The 15,285-nt window shown below is 38.4% G+C and overlaps 1 protein-coding gene across 1 annotated transcript in view; it reads right to left on the reverse strand.

The window, feature by feature from the left end:
* The window catches only part of RAB10 (RAB10, member RAS oncogene family), a 90,377-nt gene extending 75,807 nt beyond the window's left edge, over positions 1-14,570 (reverse strand). Inside the window, exon 1 of the mRNA XM_020983924.2 lies at positions 13,872-14,570. Within this exon, the coding sequence (XP_020839583.1) occupies positions 13,872-13,998 (127 nt within the window). The 5' untranslated portion in view covers positions 13,999-14,570. The remainder of the gene's footprint in view (positions 1-13,871) is intronic.
* Between the last annotated feature and the right edge of the window lie 715 nt (positions 14,571-15,285).

Below are 15,285 nucleotides of genomic sequence, written 5' to 3' on the forward strand. Positions count from 1 at the left end.
TGAACATAATAGGAACGAAGAAGAAATACTGGTAAGGTAGTGATAGCAACTAGCAGACAAAACAGATAAAGCAAAAGACGTTAAGACAGAAAAAAATGACACATTCTAACTTCCATTTAGGCAGGTTTATTTGAGATGTGCAATTTGAGCAAAGTAGAATTCATGAAAGGGTTTATAAGAAATGAAAAAAAAAGCTACTTTATTATTAACTTTCAATAATGGTGGGAAATCCAAAAGATGCTATCCCATCTACAGATGACTGGTTTATTATGTCATGTTAGCTTTTCTCTTTATCATTTGCTTTTTTAGAGAACATCACCTTTTGGATTTCCCAACAATACTGCCTGTTTATACAGCCTTTACTTGAAACCACAAAGACAGAAAAATATACCCAGCAAAGTCCCATTGGTAACACTCAGAATCAGAAGATGAAAGGAGAAAGAACCCATCTAAGGTCCCTAAAGAAACAGTAAGAGCAAGTCGAGAAGAGAATCTCTCAGAATGAATAAAACAAGTGGTTTTAGGCACATAAAGATGAAGAAGTCTTCAATTTCTCTTTAGGTCCTTCAGTTAAAAACAGATAAGTATGGAATGCTGCTTATACAGTGGCCTCAGTTGCTTTACTTGTTGTTGGTTTTACTGAATTGCTGTTTTCTCTTTTATTCTGTGTTAAGGCTCTCTAGGTGGGTAGGTGGGGATGGTAGACATATTTGGAAATAAAGGTAAATTAATGAAGAATTTTAAAAAATACTTGTTAGAATTCTTTTTACTAGCTAATTTCAATCTTTTATATTCTAAATGGAAAAAAATGCCACTTAAGTATTGGTTTTAAGTTCTGTCTGCCACATGTTATCTATACAACCTTCAATAAGTTATCTGAGTTTCAGTTTCTTTACCTAAAAAATAGGGATGAGAATACTTAAAACTATCTACCTTATACACAAGATTATTGTGATGCTCAGATAAAATATGCAAAGCAGTTAGTAGTTATAAAGTATCACATAAAGGTCAGCTATTATCATATTTCATATTCTTTTGATGATGAGAACTCATAAAATAAAAGGAGATTCAACTGATCAATTAAATGATTAATGAAAAGATTTTCCCTAAACTTGTATTTGTGGTTCCTTACTTCATTAGAAACAAAAACACATATACCATCATATAAAGTAAACTTCCAAAGACACATATTTGAGGGGCAGCTAGGTGGTGCAGTGGATAGAGCACCGGCCCTGAAGTCAGGAAGACCTGAGTTCAAATTCGGTCTCCAACCAAACACTTGACACTTACTAGCTGTGTAACTCTGGGCAAGTCACTTAACCCCAACTGCCTAAAAACAAAACAAAATGAACAAACAAAAAAAAGAGACACATATTTGCTAATTATACAAGCAAATTACAAGGATATTTTTAAAGGGAACCAAATGCTATTTAAATAGACAAAGTTACTTTGTTATGTTTATAAGTAAATTAACTAATTCAATCTATACCAAGAAATGAGTCAAACTGCAAAACTATGCCACAGTGGGTGTTAAAATCTGTGAATAAGTAAGTACATGATGATGCTGTAACAGAAATAATGTCATTTGAGAAAGGTACATTAAAGGAGAAAGACTTAATGGTAAACTTCACATAATGTTCAAATTGTTAAGTCAATAATTATTCAAACTAAGGCCAAAGTTCAATTAGCAAACAAGACCTTTCAACACCAGAGGGAAAATAAATTAAATTCATCTCACTTGTCCCCATCTGTTTAAAAAAAATTCATAGAAACTGAAGAGATTTTAAAAGCATTTTATATTTTGTAAAATATCTCCATTTGAAACTCTCACTGAATTATGAAATTTTAAGCTCATCAAATGACAGATCTGTAAAATAGCTTTTATTCACTAATATTCATGTAAAGCAAAAAGGGAAAAGGGAGTCACAATCAAACAAATGGGCATATCTTAAACAAAGGGGAGAATACCATGGTTGAAAAGAATACTACATTCTTGAGAATCCATGGAGTTCTGGTCTTATGGGTACATAGAAAGACGTGTTCTTGTGGGAAGAATACAAATGTATAAGCATCAAAGTCACCATTGTCCACCGTAACTACTGCTTAGCAAGAGGGTTCAATAAACTGTATTGTCAAAGTTGATGATAGACCTAGAACAGCCAGTTTATTGGGGGTGAATGGGGGGAAGTGGGGAGAGAGACACTGTACTTCATGCTGGTTCCTGAGGCAAACTGAAAATCAACATTCATAATCAGATACTTCTTCTCTTACTTGAATCTAATAAGGCTATTTGCTCAGAACAGCCATCTAAGAAAGATTCCAAGTGACACATTTGTCCCTAGATCAAGACTACAAGGGCATTTTAAAATTACTTCAAATCACAAACTAGGTAATATAATAAACTTGTTAATTTTAAAATAGTTATTAAGCTAGGGATAGGTATTGGACCTGTGATTTCACTATTACACATATGGAAGTGAAGGATGAGAAAACCTTCTCTACTAAGGAAGATCAGTACCTTCTCTGTGACTTGAAGTCTTCGAGAGTTACCCAGGCTTCTTAATCTTTTTTCCACTTGAGTTTGTTGGGGCTGAGTGTGCACAATGGCATGCACAGTGCAAAGTGTGTATGTCATGTATTCAGAACCAAGGCTCAGTAAAGTTGCAATGCAACACAAGCATTTGATTTTTAATTAATTTTTGGTTGTTTCGTGTCCAGAAACATTTTATTGTTGCCAAATATGGGTCTTCACCCACAGTTTAAGAAGAGCTGACCGTGGTGTCAAACTCAACAGAAATGGGACTACTAAATCATACACAAGGGTCCCTGAGGACTGCATGTTTAAAAATGTAATATGTTACGTTTTACTGTATTTTTAATGTATCTTTTTAATATTTCCCAATTACATTTTAAACTAAATCAGGCAGCGCTCAGGAGTGTTGAATGTCCAATCAACTTGCAATTATGAAACTGATAACAAAATTAATGATCACGTACACTATACTTTGAAATGCTTCATTTTTTTCCTTTATACTTTTTGCACTCTAAACATACACTTACTGCCATCAACCTGTAATTTAAAAATTGCAATACACGAACCAAAGCAAATAATCCAATTCATAAATCATAAAATAGTAGCATAACAAAAGAAATCATCACCTTTAAAAGTCCTCTTTGGAACTTATTATTGACACTAGTTGTGTGATTCCAGGCAAGGTTGTCTGCCTCAGTTCCCTCAACTAAAAAATATGATAATAACGGGCACCTACCTCAGCACTGTTGTAAGGATCAAATGAGATATCTGTAAAGTGCTTATTAGCACAATGCCTAGCACACAGTAGGCAGTATATAAATGCTTATTTTCTCCCCACCCCCTATTATTTAAAAGTATAAAAACTCCAAACTAGGTCTGACCCAGGAGCCCCCCAGCTCAGTCTTCTGTTGGCCAAGAGTGGTCCCAAGGGAAATGACAAAAAAGGACGTGCTTTCTTCTCCTCACACTGACCTCAAAAGTTTAATTTATGTATCAATTTCTCTCTCATAAGTTTGGCTAAACACTTTCTAAATCTATTTATTTCTTCTGGTAATATCTCTTGGGATAATGAGTTCCACAAACTTGACACACACCTACAGGAAGTAGTATTTCTTTTATTTGCCCTAAACTTGTCTATATCAAGTTTTCAAAGGTTATCTGTCCATCTTATTTAAGGATTTGGTGAACAAGTCTTTTCACCTTATCCATTTCATTCATTACTTTATAGAATTCAATCATATGATCTTTTCCCTCCAAATTGTCAGATCTGATAGTCTCTTCTATGTTCTAATTCTTCTCAACCTATCTATTGTATTTCACACTATTAACCCCTCTGTTCTCCTGAATACTCTCTCCACTTTGTTAACATTCTGTCTAATCACCCCTTACTCTCTTTTGCTGAATTTTCATTCACACCACACCCCCTTAAGTGTAGGGGTTCCCTAAGGTTATATCCTGGGCTCTCCTCTCTTCTAATTTGCCTTTCCTGGTAACGTTATCAAATCCCTTGGGTTTAACTATCCTCTCTATGCAGATCTACATATTCATCCTAACGTCTCCTCCAAGCTTCAGTCCTACCAACCGTCTATTGGACACTTCCAACTAGAAGTTCCAGAGACATCCAAAACTCAATCTATCTAAAATTAAACTCATACTCACCAGACCTTCCCCACCCTCTTCCAAACTTCCTTATTTCTTCTGAAGTATTCACTGTCCTTCCAGTGTCTAAGGTTCATAACATCAGCATTATACTCATTCATTCTCCTTCACCTCAAGTTGCTAAATCTTGCCATTTCTACCTTTACAACTCTCTCACATCTGACTCCTTCTCTCCACTCATACAGCTACCACATTTAGCTCAGGCTCTTGTCAGCTCTCACCTACATTATTACAACAACCTCCTAATTGGTCCCCCTGCCTCAAGTCTATGCCAGTCCATTCTATACACTGCTGGCAAAGTAATTTTCATTAGGCATAACTCTGACCAGGCAAAGATGTGATCCTGCTACAGAAATAATTTCAATGTCTTCTCATTGTCTCTAGGATAAAATATAAACTCCTCTATTTAGCTTTTTAAAATTCTTAAAGATGGGGGGGAGCTAGGTGGCGCAGTGGATAGAGCACCGACTCTGAAGTCAGGAGGACCTGAGTTCAAATTCGGCCTCAGACCAAACACTTGACATTTACTAGCTGTGTGACCCTGGGCAAGTCATTTAACCCCAACTGCCTAAAACAAACAAATAAATAAATCCTTAAAAGTGTTTAAATACTCTTAGCTAAACAGTAATGACAATACATAGTTTTAATACAGTGGTTTTGTGACAGCTATTTCACAGGTTCATTGTTTACTTCAGTCCTAGAGCTATTTTAATGGAAGCTAAAGTTGCAAGAAGACCAGGCTCTGGATAAAAGAAAGAGTACTAAGTGTTTACTATGTGCCAGGCAGTGTTAAGTACAAGGGATAAAAATAGACAGTCTCTGCTTTCAAGGAGTATATAGTTTAATGGAGAAAGCTAACAAGTAGTGAGGGGAGTGAGGACAGAGGGGAACTAACAGTAGCACGGTTTGGAAGCAGGCTGAAAGGACCTGGTAACCTGGTTCCAGGACAGGAAAGGCAAGCTCCTCTACCAGAGCCCAGGACCCCAGTCAGTCTCAGTTCCAGTAGGGGGGTGGGGGGTGGGGGGCAGGCACATGTTTTAGAAATGATCTGGAAGAGCAGCACTGCAGTTGTACTTGTCCAGTTCCACGACTTTTCTAAACGTACTTACACGAACCAAAACTGAACATAGTTTCCCAGATAGAATACTACTACTTTGGGATTCCCTAGCTCATTTTAAGGTTTGGCTCAAGTGTCTTTCTCTTCAAGGACCTTTGGTGATTCCTCCAATTGTTAGCCCTACCTCCCCCAATCGCTGGGTATTTATATTCTATTTATCCTGCAGTTTTTAATCTAGTTTTTGCTTTTCTTTATATCTTGTTTCTTTGAAGTGGTTTAGCAATGGTGAGGATTTAATGAATATTTGTTGAGTATGAAAATGTTAATTTGAATGGCAACTTAAAAGTTTAACACTAATGTTTAGAACAAAAATTGGGGGGAAAAAAGACAACCCAGAGACAGAGCTATATTTTCTACTTTATTAAATTATTCTTTTTTTGAAGTTTTTAAAAATATAGCTTATGAATAGCTACATCTTATGGAAAATAATCCAACTCAACGACTCACATAAATCGTGTATGTCATAAAGGTGAATTTTACACCAACTTGGATGCTTTTCTCTGAATTTCACAACCACAACCATATACTAAGCCATAAATATCCATCTACACATCCTAATACTTACTCCAATAAGACATCATTAAAATTATATCTTATTTAAGCCTGCCCAAATCATGAATAACAATTTACTATTTGTAAGACTACATTAAAAAAAAAAAAAGACGACTTAGCTGTATGGTAATGAGAAGTCTGGAGCAAATTCTGGAGCAAAATTAGTGCTATGTATGGGGTAACTTAATACCCAATTGGAAGCACGTAATAAACACTCCCAATTAAGAGGTTTCCACAACTAGCAAAAATCAAAATTGTGCTGGGCACTACAACATAATATTCTACAGAGTAATGCAATATACGGCTAACTCAATGTAAAACTTCACTCATCCCTTTATATATAGATTATGAATCTGCTTAAGTTTGTTGTATATATTATACGCCAAAGACTGTAGCTTAATACAGTCCCATATCACACAAAAGAGACTGATTTAACAACAGAAGGACTTGAGTTTGAGAATGCTTCAAAAGATTAAGATGCATCAATTGACACATTGTACAATTTTTTATCCATAAAGCAAAGAAAATAAAGTAGGATGAAAAATATTATTTCAAAGCAAATGTTTGTGTCAATTTGTGTGCTTTATCCTTCTAGTATTAATAAACATATAAAAACTTACACAAATGTTGCTACTTTCAAAGAAATCATCTTAGGTTATAGACTTATTTCAATAATACCATCATTGTTTGATGCATTTTTGGATCTGCTTTCAGAATCTACTATCCATTATTTTGAATAAGAGGCAACCTAAAACAGTCGACAGAGTAACTGGGCTTGAAGACAGAAAGACTTGATTTCAAATTCCTCCACTGAAAATTAATAGCTGAGGCATAGATCAAAATCTTACACCATATATCAAAATAAAGTCAAAATGGGTTCATGATTTAGATATAAAGGCTGATACTATAAGCAAAGAGGGAGAGCAGTTTACCTGTCAGATTTATGGAGAACAGAAGAATTTACGACCAAACAAGAGATAGAGAACATTATGAAATGCAAAACGGGTAATTTTGATTACATTAAATTGAAAAGGTTTTGCACAAACAAAGCCAATGCAACCAAGATTAAGAAGGAAAGCAGAAAACTGGGAAAGAACTTTTACAACCAGTGTCTCTGATAAGGGCCTCATTTCTAAACTATATAGAGAGAGAACTAAGTCAAATTTATAAGAATATAAGTCATTCCCCAATTGATAAATGGTCAAAGTACATGAACAGGCAGTTTTCAGATTAAGAAATTAAAGTTATCTATAGTCGCATGAAAAAATGCTCTAAATCCCTATTGATTAAAGAAATGCAAATCAAAATAACTCTGAGGTACCACATCACACCTATCAAACTGGCTAACATGACAAAACAGGAAAATGAGAAATGCTGAAGAAGATGTGGAAAATTGGAACATTAATGCACTGCTGATGGAATTGTGAACTGATCCAACCATTTTGGAGAGCAATTTGGAACTATGCCCAAAGGGCTATAAAGATGTGCATACCCTTGGACCCAGCAAGAACACTTCTAGGGTTATATCCCAAAGAGATCATAAAAAATGGGAAAAGGACCCACATGTACAAAAATATTCATACCAGCTCTTTCTGTGGTAGCAAAGAATTGGAAATTGAGGGAATGTCCATCAATTGGGGAATTAAGTTGTGGATATGAAATGGAATGGAATACTATTGTCCTATAAGAAATGATGAGCAGGCTGACTTCAGAAAACCCAGAAAGACTTGTATGGACTGATGCTGAATGAAGTGAACACAAGCAGTAGAAAGAACACTGTACATAGTAACAGCCATATTGTGCAATGACTGACTTCAGACTTAGCCCTTCTCAGCAATGCAAGAACCTAAGACATTTCCAAAAGTCTCATGATGGAAAATGCTATCCACACCCAGAGAAAGAACTATGGAGTTTGAATGCAGATAGAAGCATACTATTTGCTCTTTTTTTTTTTTCCTGTTTTGTTTCTTCTTTCTTATGGTTCCTCCTATGGGTTCCAATTGTTCTTTACAACATGACTAATGTGAAAATATGTTTAATAGGAATGTATATGTAGAGCCTATATCAGATTGCACACTATCTTGGGAAGGGAGGTGGGGAGGGAGGGGAAGAAATTTTAAAACTCAAAAGCTTATGGAAGTGATTGTTGAAAATTAAAAATAAATTAAATTTTTTAAAAAATACTAGCTGAAAAAACCTAGGGCCAAATTACTTAACCTCAGTTTTTTCATCCACATCCAAAAGTGTGGATAAGTGTAATATTTCTACCTCCTAGAGTTGTTGTAAGATTCCAAAGAAATAGTGTATATAAGATGGTTTTTAACTTTAAAAATATAACTACATCCTAGATAATAGCAAATACTTTTCCCTTAAGGATGCATAGATTTGGTTTTGTTTTTAAAAAAATGAAAAATAAAGACATTCACAATGAAGTTGAATGAATAAACATTGCATAAAATGCCAGACTTTTCCAATACTTTTTGTTGGTTTTACTAATTTTTGGTCTTCATCTTAAAAAAAAAAACTTCTTTGTCATAACAGATAGCATTCAGGGGAGGGACACGGGAAAGTCTAAATTATGAGAGGAAAGACATAAAAAGACTTAAAAGTTTAGTGAATAAAGCAGGTAAATAATCTGGGTAATGCCATTTTAGGTCACAGGCAACGTGACAAAAAAGCATATTGTAAGCCAGAACACTGACTTCTTCACCATGACAATCACTGTGCCAAAAGTTCATTCCTCCTGACACAGAATCTCTCATAATCTTGGCTGAATTTCTTTCTGACTGACTGCTTAACCTTGTAGGATGAACTCTCCATACACAAATGCACGGATACCACAAAAAGAAATCATCTTTTACATTCATGATTCATTGTTTTATAAGGTCTTGAGAAGTCAACATTTTCCACTGCAGACTCTTCGCACTTTACTTCTGAATCATACTAGAAAATAAGTGTTTTATCACTAGTCACTTTTCTTGAAAATCATGTTGTTTGTCCACATGTTAGCCCTAAACAAATATCTTCAATTTTACTTGTTACTTAAATTGTATGGTACATTCTTTGCTGAAGTGTTTAAGTATCTTCACAACTGTCTATTTAAACAAGCTATTTAATAATCGACAACTTTCACACATTATAGCCCTCTCTCTTAATGTGTAATGCTAATCAAAAAGTGGCTTGATGATAGTTCCATCACTTTTTTTTAAAAAATGACTCTCCCCACCCTCTCCTAGTCTCAGGCTCAAGTGATAAAAGTCACCCAAAATTTGACATTTATTCATCAATCTAAGAGCAATTCATTTTTATGCCAATACGAAATAACACATTTCCAAACAGACCGGCAAACCAGTCTACAACCTGGTCAACAACCACAGGATGAAACATTTTACAAAATTGTTCCTGATATCAGTACATTCCTGCTACCACAAAGAAAAAAAAAAGGCAATAATTACTTCATAGAAACACGTTTCACAATCCTTACCAACATGATCCCTAAACGGAAAAGATTCCTAATTTCATAAACTTCCCTCTAGAATCCAGATGTGCATTTGCAAGTCAGTAGAGAAATATTTAATATTCTGCACTAAGATAGGACACGTCCATTGAAGGAATGACATAAGATTCTTACATTTTTAAAGGTAAAAATTACCATGAGAATCATTACAGATAGCTTCTCATTTGACTGTGAGTGGAATTACAGAAGAATGAGACCAAGTTATCACCTCATTCCTTTACATTAGGGGTATCATAGCAAAAAAAACTGGAATAAAAAATCAGGTAACATAGGGTTTCTTTTGATTCTGTCTGATTCTAGGGAAGTCACCTCACCTCTTCGACCTGTCTGCTTACCTTCTTAAGAGAGATGTGAGATGATAGTACATAATCTCTAAAGCCCCTGCAGATAATGGCTGTGATCCAGCAGGCATACACAAAACTAAAATTTACACACATCCACATGGAGCTCCCAGAAGAAAGTGCAGGGTCAGAAAGACTAAGGAATGGGAAAAGAAAAATGCTTCAAATACTGACTTCCCTAATCAGTAACATCTCTGGATCGTACACTAAAGAGAACTATTGATTTAGCTCCCTTCCTTTATTTAAAAAAAAAAGCCATATTCATAGGTGGAGAGAGATCATTTCCAGTTCTTTCCTCCCTTCTCTTATTGAGTGAAAAGTACGTGGATTCTGGAAGCCTCCAGAGTATTTTTGTCAGTACTTAGCTAAATGCAATACTTGGGAGTAACTAACTCTTGCCTTGACAAAATATGTATCCTAAGGGAATAGAAAGCATTCTACCTTAAGACCTTACTACTGCCCAATATACCCCTGAAAACTTGCAAGGTTTTTTGGACTAGTAAATCAGGCAGCTTGATGTAGTAGCCAGAAAACTAGTCTTGAAATCAGAAAGACTTGAGTTCAAGTGCCACATGAGATTCCCACCAGCTATATGACCCTAGGTAAGTCACAACTTCTCAGTGCTCCAGACAACTCTTGGAGTTTCAGGTGCGGATCTAAATTAAATTAGTTCATCCCTAAACCAATCTTCTGAATTCCCATTACTAATTGCCAATGATCTTGTAAGTTCCTGTTGCTAGTTTAAAAAAAAAAGCAGCAACTACCACCACCACCTTCTACAAGTTAGTAGATGGTCTTCATGGAGTGCTTAAGAGAAAAATTCTCACCCTGTAGCCAACTTCAAATCTCTGACAACAGACACTGCCACCTGTCCAGGCCTGTACTCACATTCAAAGCCTTTCCAGTCTGGCAGAAGGTGTCAGGGCTTGTGGTCTGCTGCCTGGCATGGACTTTGAGAACCCAGGGTCACCTCCAAGATGAAACAGCAGAGTTGGACTTTGGTGATCTGAATCTATTGAGGGAATGACCACACTCAAGAAATAACAAATCCTTGAAATACTGAGGCATTGAATAATAATAAATAGCTGACACTTCCATAAAGCTTTAAAGTTTATAAAGCCCCTTACAACAACCCAACAAGATTGGCACACCAGTTATTTTCTTCACTTTACAAACAAGAAAACTAAGGTTCAGAGAGGTGATTTGTCCATGGTCACACAACCAGTACCTGCTAGAGGCAGAATTCCATCCCAAACTTCTCTGGTCTCAGCATACTTTTCACAATTCCACACTAACCCTGAATTTTTTACTCAACAGATGTCACTCTATACTACTGTCAATTATTTTTTTTCCAAAGACTTTTAACCAAGATCAATGTTGTTCTAATTCTACTAAAAATAATTTCAAAAAACCTGAAGAACATAATCTAGAACTTACATATTTCTTCAGTCTACTGTTACTACATCAGGCTTGCCATCACTTTGATACTAGTTAGTATAGTATGTCTTTTTATATATCTGCAAGTCTGTTTTTAATTGACTGAAAAACCATTAATATCACACAAAATTTATATTCAAAGATGCAGGTACAGAATAGAAAAGTGATGAATAAAATGCCTAATTTGGTGGTTTTGTGTGCATTATATATATTTACTCTAAATATTTTCACTATTTTCAAATGCAGAGGTAAAATCAAAAAAGTAGTTTACATTCTCCCAAATAAAAGAGATTCTCTGCCTTACTTGAGCACTCTGGAACTCCTACAATAGAGACATTTCTAGATAATCTTACTCTACCCTTATCACTTCATCTACCAAGTAATCAACCCTCCAAATTTCACGATTATTACTACACTTAGAAAATGAGTAAAACCTGGGCTACTGATGAAATAAAAATCTGCAATCTACCTCTTAAAATTCTTATTTATGACTTAAGCTCCGAAAATGCAACTTTTTAGATGAGTTATACATGCAAATCTTCCAAATGTGTGCAAAATTTCAAGCTTAAACTAAGTAAAATGAGTATAGCTAAGTGTATATGGTGGTCAGTGTCCATTTTATATCTCAAAATGGCAATTACCTCGTAAAAATTAAATATTGTTCAAAAGCAGTAATCAAATAGATATGTGCTTGTGTGCATGTCATCCAATGTATAATACATCATATGTTCTGCTATTTCCAATAGCAGAAAGGTTTCATAAATGAAATTAAAAATCAATTTCTCTATTCTAATCCATACCTTCTAAAAAGCAGGCTAAGGCATTATTTAACCTTTAATGAAAATAAACATGTAATATTCTGGATTTAAAGATATTTTAGGGAAAGGCAAACTTAAGTTGTAGAATACATTATTTAATGCTATTCTTCTAAATGGAAGATAACACTGACACATTTCCATGAAGACGTAAGAACATATCTGAAAGTACTGCATTAAGAGAAACAACATAGTAAAAAAAACCACTGGCTTTAAGACCAAGGAGTGCTGGGTTTGAATCTTACCTAATACGACCCTGGAGAAAGTATCTGACATATCTGAACCTTAGCTCCCTCATTTATAAAACTGAGAGTTGCTTAGAAAGTACTTTCTAAACCTTAATGTAAAACATAAATGTATCCTTTTATTATAATTATTAAAAAGGGCATATGTTTTGAAGTGTTCTTTCAGTAGTAACAACAGATCCTCAGAATGTTGATATTCTTTAACCCTTCACTAGTTTTCCTTCTTACCAATGACATGGCAGGATCCAAGTAAGATGTGACCCAAGGAACACATGTAAACAAGCTAACTGGCCCAGGAAGGAACCAAATCTCATCTTGTTACCCTTATTTCTCTAACCAATTAAGCTAACCAGCTACAGCTGGAAATGGAACACATTTGGCACAAGTTTAATGCCAATTACTTCGTACACAAGCAAGCAATGATTTTAAGGGCAAGGATGGGTGTGTAAATGTCCATACATCTATATAACATGCCTAATACTGTATCAATAATCAAGAAACAATGATCATGATGGTAAAAAATAAATTATGAATAAAATGATAACATAGCTTAATTTAGTTTATATCACAGTCCAGGTAAAGTGGGGTTCACAGGATAAATTATTTCTCAATCACCAGGAATTTTAGTATGTGTTAAAAATCGTTTAAAGTCAGTTTACATTTTTGACAACGTCCAGGGTGACTTTTTTTTCTCTAGAAGCACATCAAAGCTAAATTTAAGGAAACCTAGGGTGCCAACTATTTACATCTAAACACGAGTTTCTCAAACAATTTGTGCCAAGTTGGGCCACAAACACCACTAATTCTTCCAACCAAATCAGAAGATACTTTACCAGAAGTAGGGAGTCTCCTGTTTTGGAGACAATTATACTTTGATAATGTTTTCACCATCCTGACAAGGATACCAGTCAATTCTGAAACATGAGGTGAAGAGACACTTTTAAAAGAAAACGTTTTTATAAAGACACTTTAAGCACAATAAGTCAAAGCACAAAGAGTAAGAAAACTGCTTCACCGTCAAAGCTTTAAAAGGAAAAGAATAAATGGAAGAAGGGATTAATGTCATCAGAGCACTTTAAAGTCTGGTTACAGTCCAGTCCCAAACAAGTCCCAGAGACTTGGAATAATAACTCAAAGGCTTTCTCTGTGCTGCAGGCTTTGCTTTTTCCACCACTAGCTCAAATTACTCTTCGTTTCAACCCTAAAATTACTCAAAATCATTCGCCTAAAAAAACAGCAGCTGGGATCTCTTCTTTTGTCCCATGGTTTATATACCGAGGCCCTGACAGACTCAATGGGATCCAACCACCAAAACGCAGTCACCACGTACATCCTTGCGGTCGTAACTGCAGATCCACATCCCAAAACCAAACTAAAACCGGGGGAGAGAAGAAAAAAAAAGATGCCAGCATCCTCTCTCACTAAGATAGTATTCTAACTTTTCCTTAAATGCCTCAAGAGGAGCAGAAGACTGGGAGGCGAAAGACCGGATGGGAGATAAGGGCAGACACCGCCCCCAAAAAATTCAAAGAGCAACTTCGACTGGGGCTGGGCCGGGCTCGGGAGTCCCGGAAACAAAGGCCACGGCACCCGAGGGGCGAGCTGGGGGTCCGGGTCGGAAGGCCCCCGGGAGTCCCCGCCCGAGGCTTACCCACCTATGGTGGAGATAAAGGTGGTGTTGAAGGCATCGTCCGAGAAGCGAAAGAGGACGCAGGTCTTCCCCACTCCCGAGTCCCCGATCAGGAGCAGCTTGAAAAGCAGGTCATACGTCTTCTTCGCCATCGGGAGGAGCAGCAGCTCCGGCTCTCGCCGCCGGCGGCCCCGCGGGATCGATCTCTCCTCTCACCCCCACGGGCTCCTTCCTCACTAGGGTTCCGGGCTACTCGGCCCCGGCAGGCGCGGGGCAGGGTGGAGGGGAAGGGGCGCGCTCGAGGGAGGGGCTCCAGGGGCGGAGACGACGGCCGAGCGCCCTGGCACGGGAGGCTCCTACGGGCGGCTCGCTCCGGCGCCTCCGGGGGGCAGCAGCGGCGGCTCTGCGGCCTCTCCCGTTCGCCTGACTCGGTTCCGGGGAGTCGGTCGGGACAAAATGGCTTCCCCTCCCCCCTCAGGGCTGTTCGGCCGGGACGCTCCCACGGCGGGCAGGCGGGTTTGGAGCGTGGGTGAGCGAGCGGGGAGGAAGAGGAGTCTCTGCTGGCGCGGGGCGGCAGCTGCGGGGCGATTGCTGGCGAGGACGCGACGGCGGCAGGGGACCCCAGAGCCTAGCAGCCCTCAGCTACATAGCCACAGGAAGCTGAACCGCCCCGGCCCAAACCACCTTTTTCCCCCGTGCCCTCTCACGCCGGCGTGCCCGCGCACGCACGCACGTACGAGCGTAAGCTTGCCCCTCCTCCTCCTCGGCGCACCCGGGGCGCAGTCTAAAGCCCGAGAAGTCGGGAAGGCTGGCGCGCCTATCTAAAATGCCTAGACCTGACAAGGAGATGCGCGCAGGCGCTCCTCCGCCGGCTTCTGATTGGTGCGGAGAAAAAAGGCAGGCCGAGGTTTAGGAGTGCCGGAGTGGGTGGAGTAGCCCGATGGGGACTGGGCAAGCGCAGATGTTCTCGCTAGACATCCTTCCCCTCCACCCTGGACCCTCCTATTAGAACTAGAGTTGTAGAAAGGAGAGATGAGCGGGACTTAGGAGGACTTGACCCAGGCGGCCCGGGCGTAGCGACCGGACAGTCAAGCCTTTGTGTGCCTAATAAATACGCGAGAACTCAGGACTCTCAGGACTGTCATCCCCAGGAATAGACCATTCGGTGTCGGCGTCCACGGCGCGCAAGGCACGCTCACTTAATTGATTTCGAGCTTTTGCTAAACTCCGAGACAGCCCCGGAGCGCACGGAACGGCCGGGGCGGTGGAGGAAGGAGCGAGAATCCCGCCCCGCCCCCGAGTTTGCTTTAGGTAATAGGTAAAAGGGAGCTGGAATATGAAAGTGAAAAACTGGCCACGCTGGTTCAGGAAGAGATGATGTCATCTGCCCGTCTGCTTGTCAGGGCGAGGAAAGGAGGACAGAGGGCCGCCAGCCGGGC

Source organism: Phascolarctos cinereus, unplaced genomic scaffold (genome assembly GCF_003287225.1).
Source record: "Phascolarctos cinereus isolate Bilbo 61053 unplaced genomic scaffold, phaCin_HiC Scaffold_2;HRSCAF=192, whole genome shotgun sequence".
Taxonomy (NCBI): Eukaryota; Metazoa; Chordata; class Mammalia; order Diprotodontia; family Phascolarctidae; genus Phascolarctos; species Phascolarctos cinereus.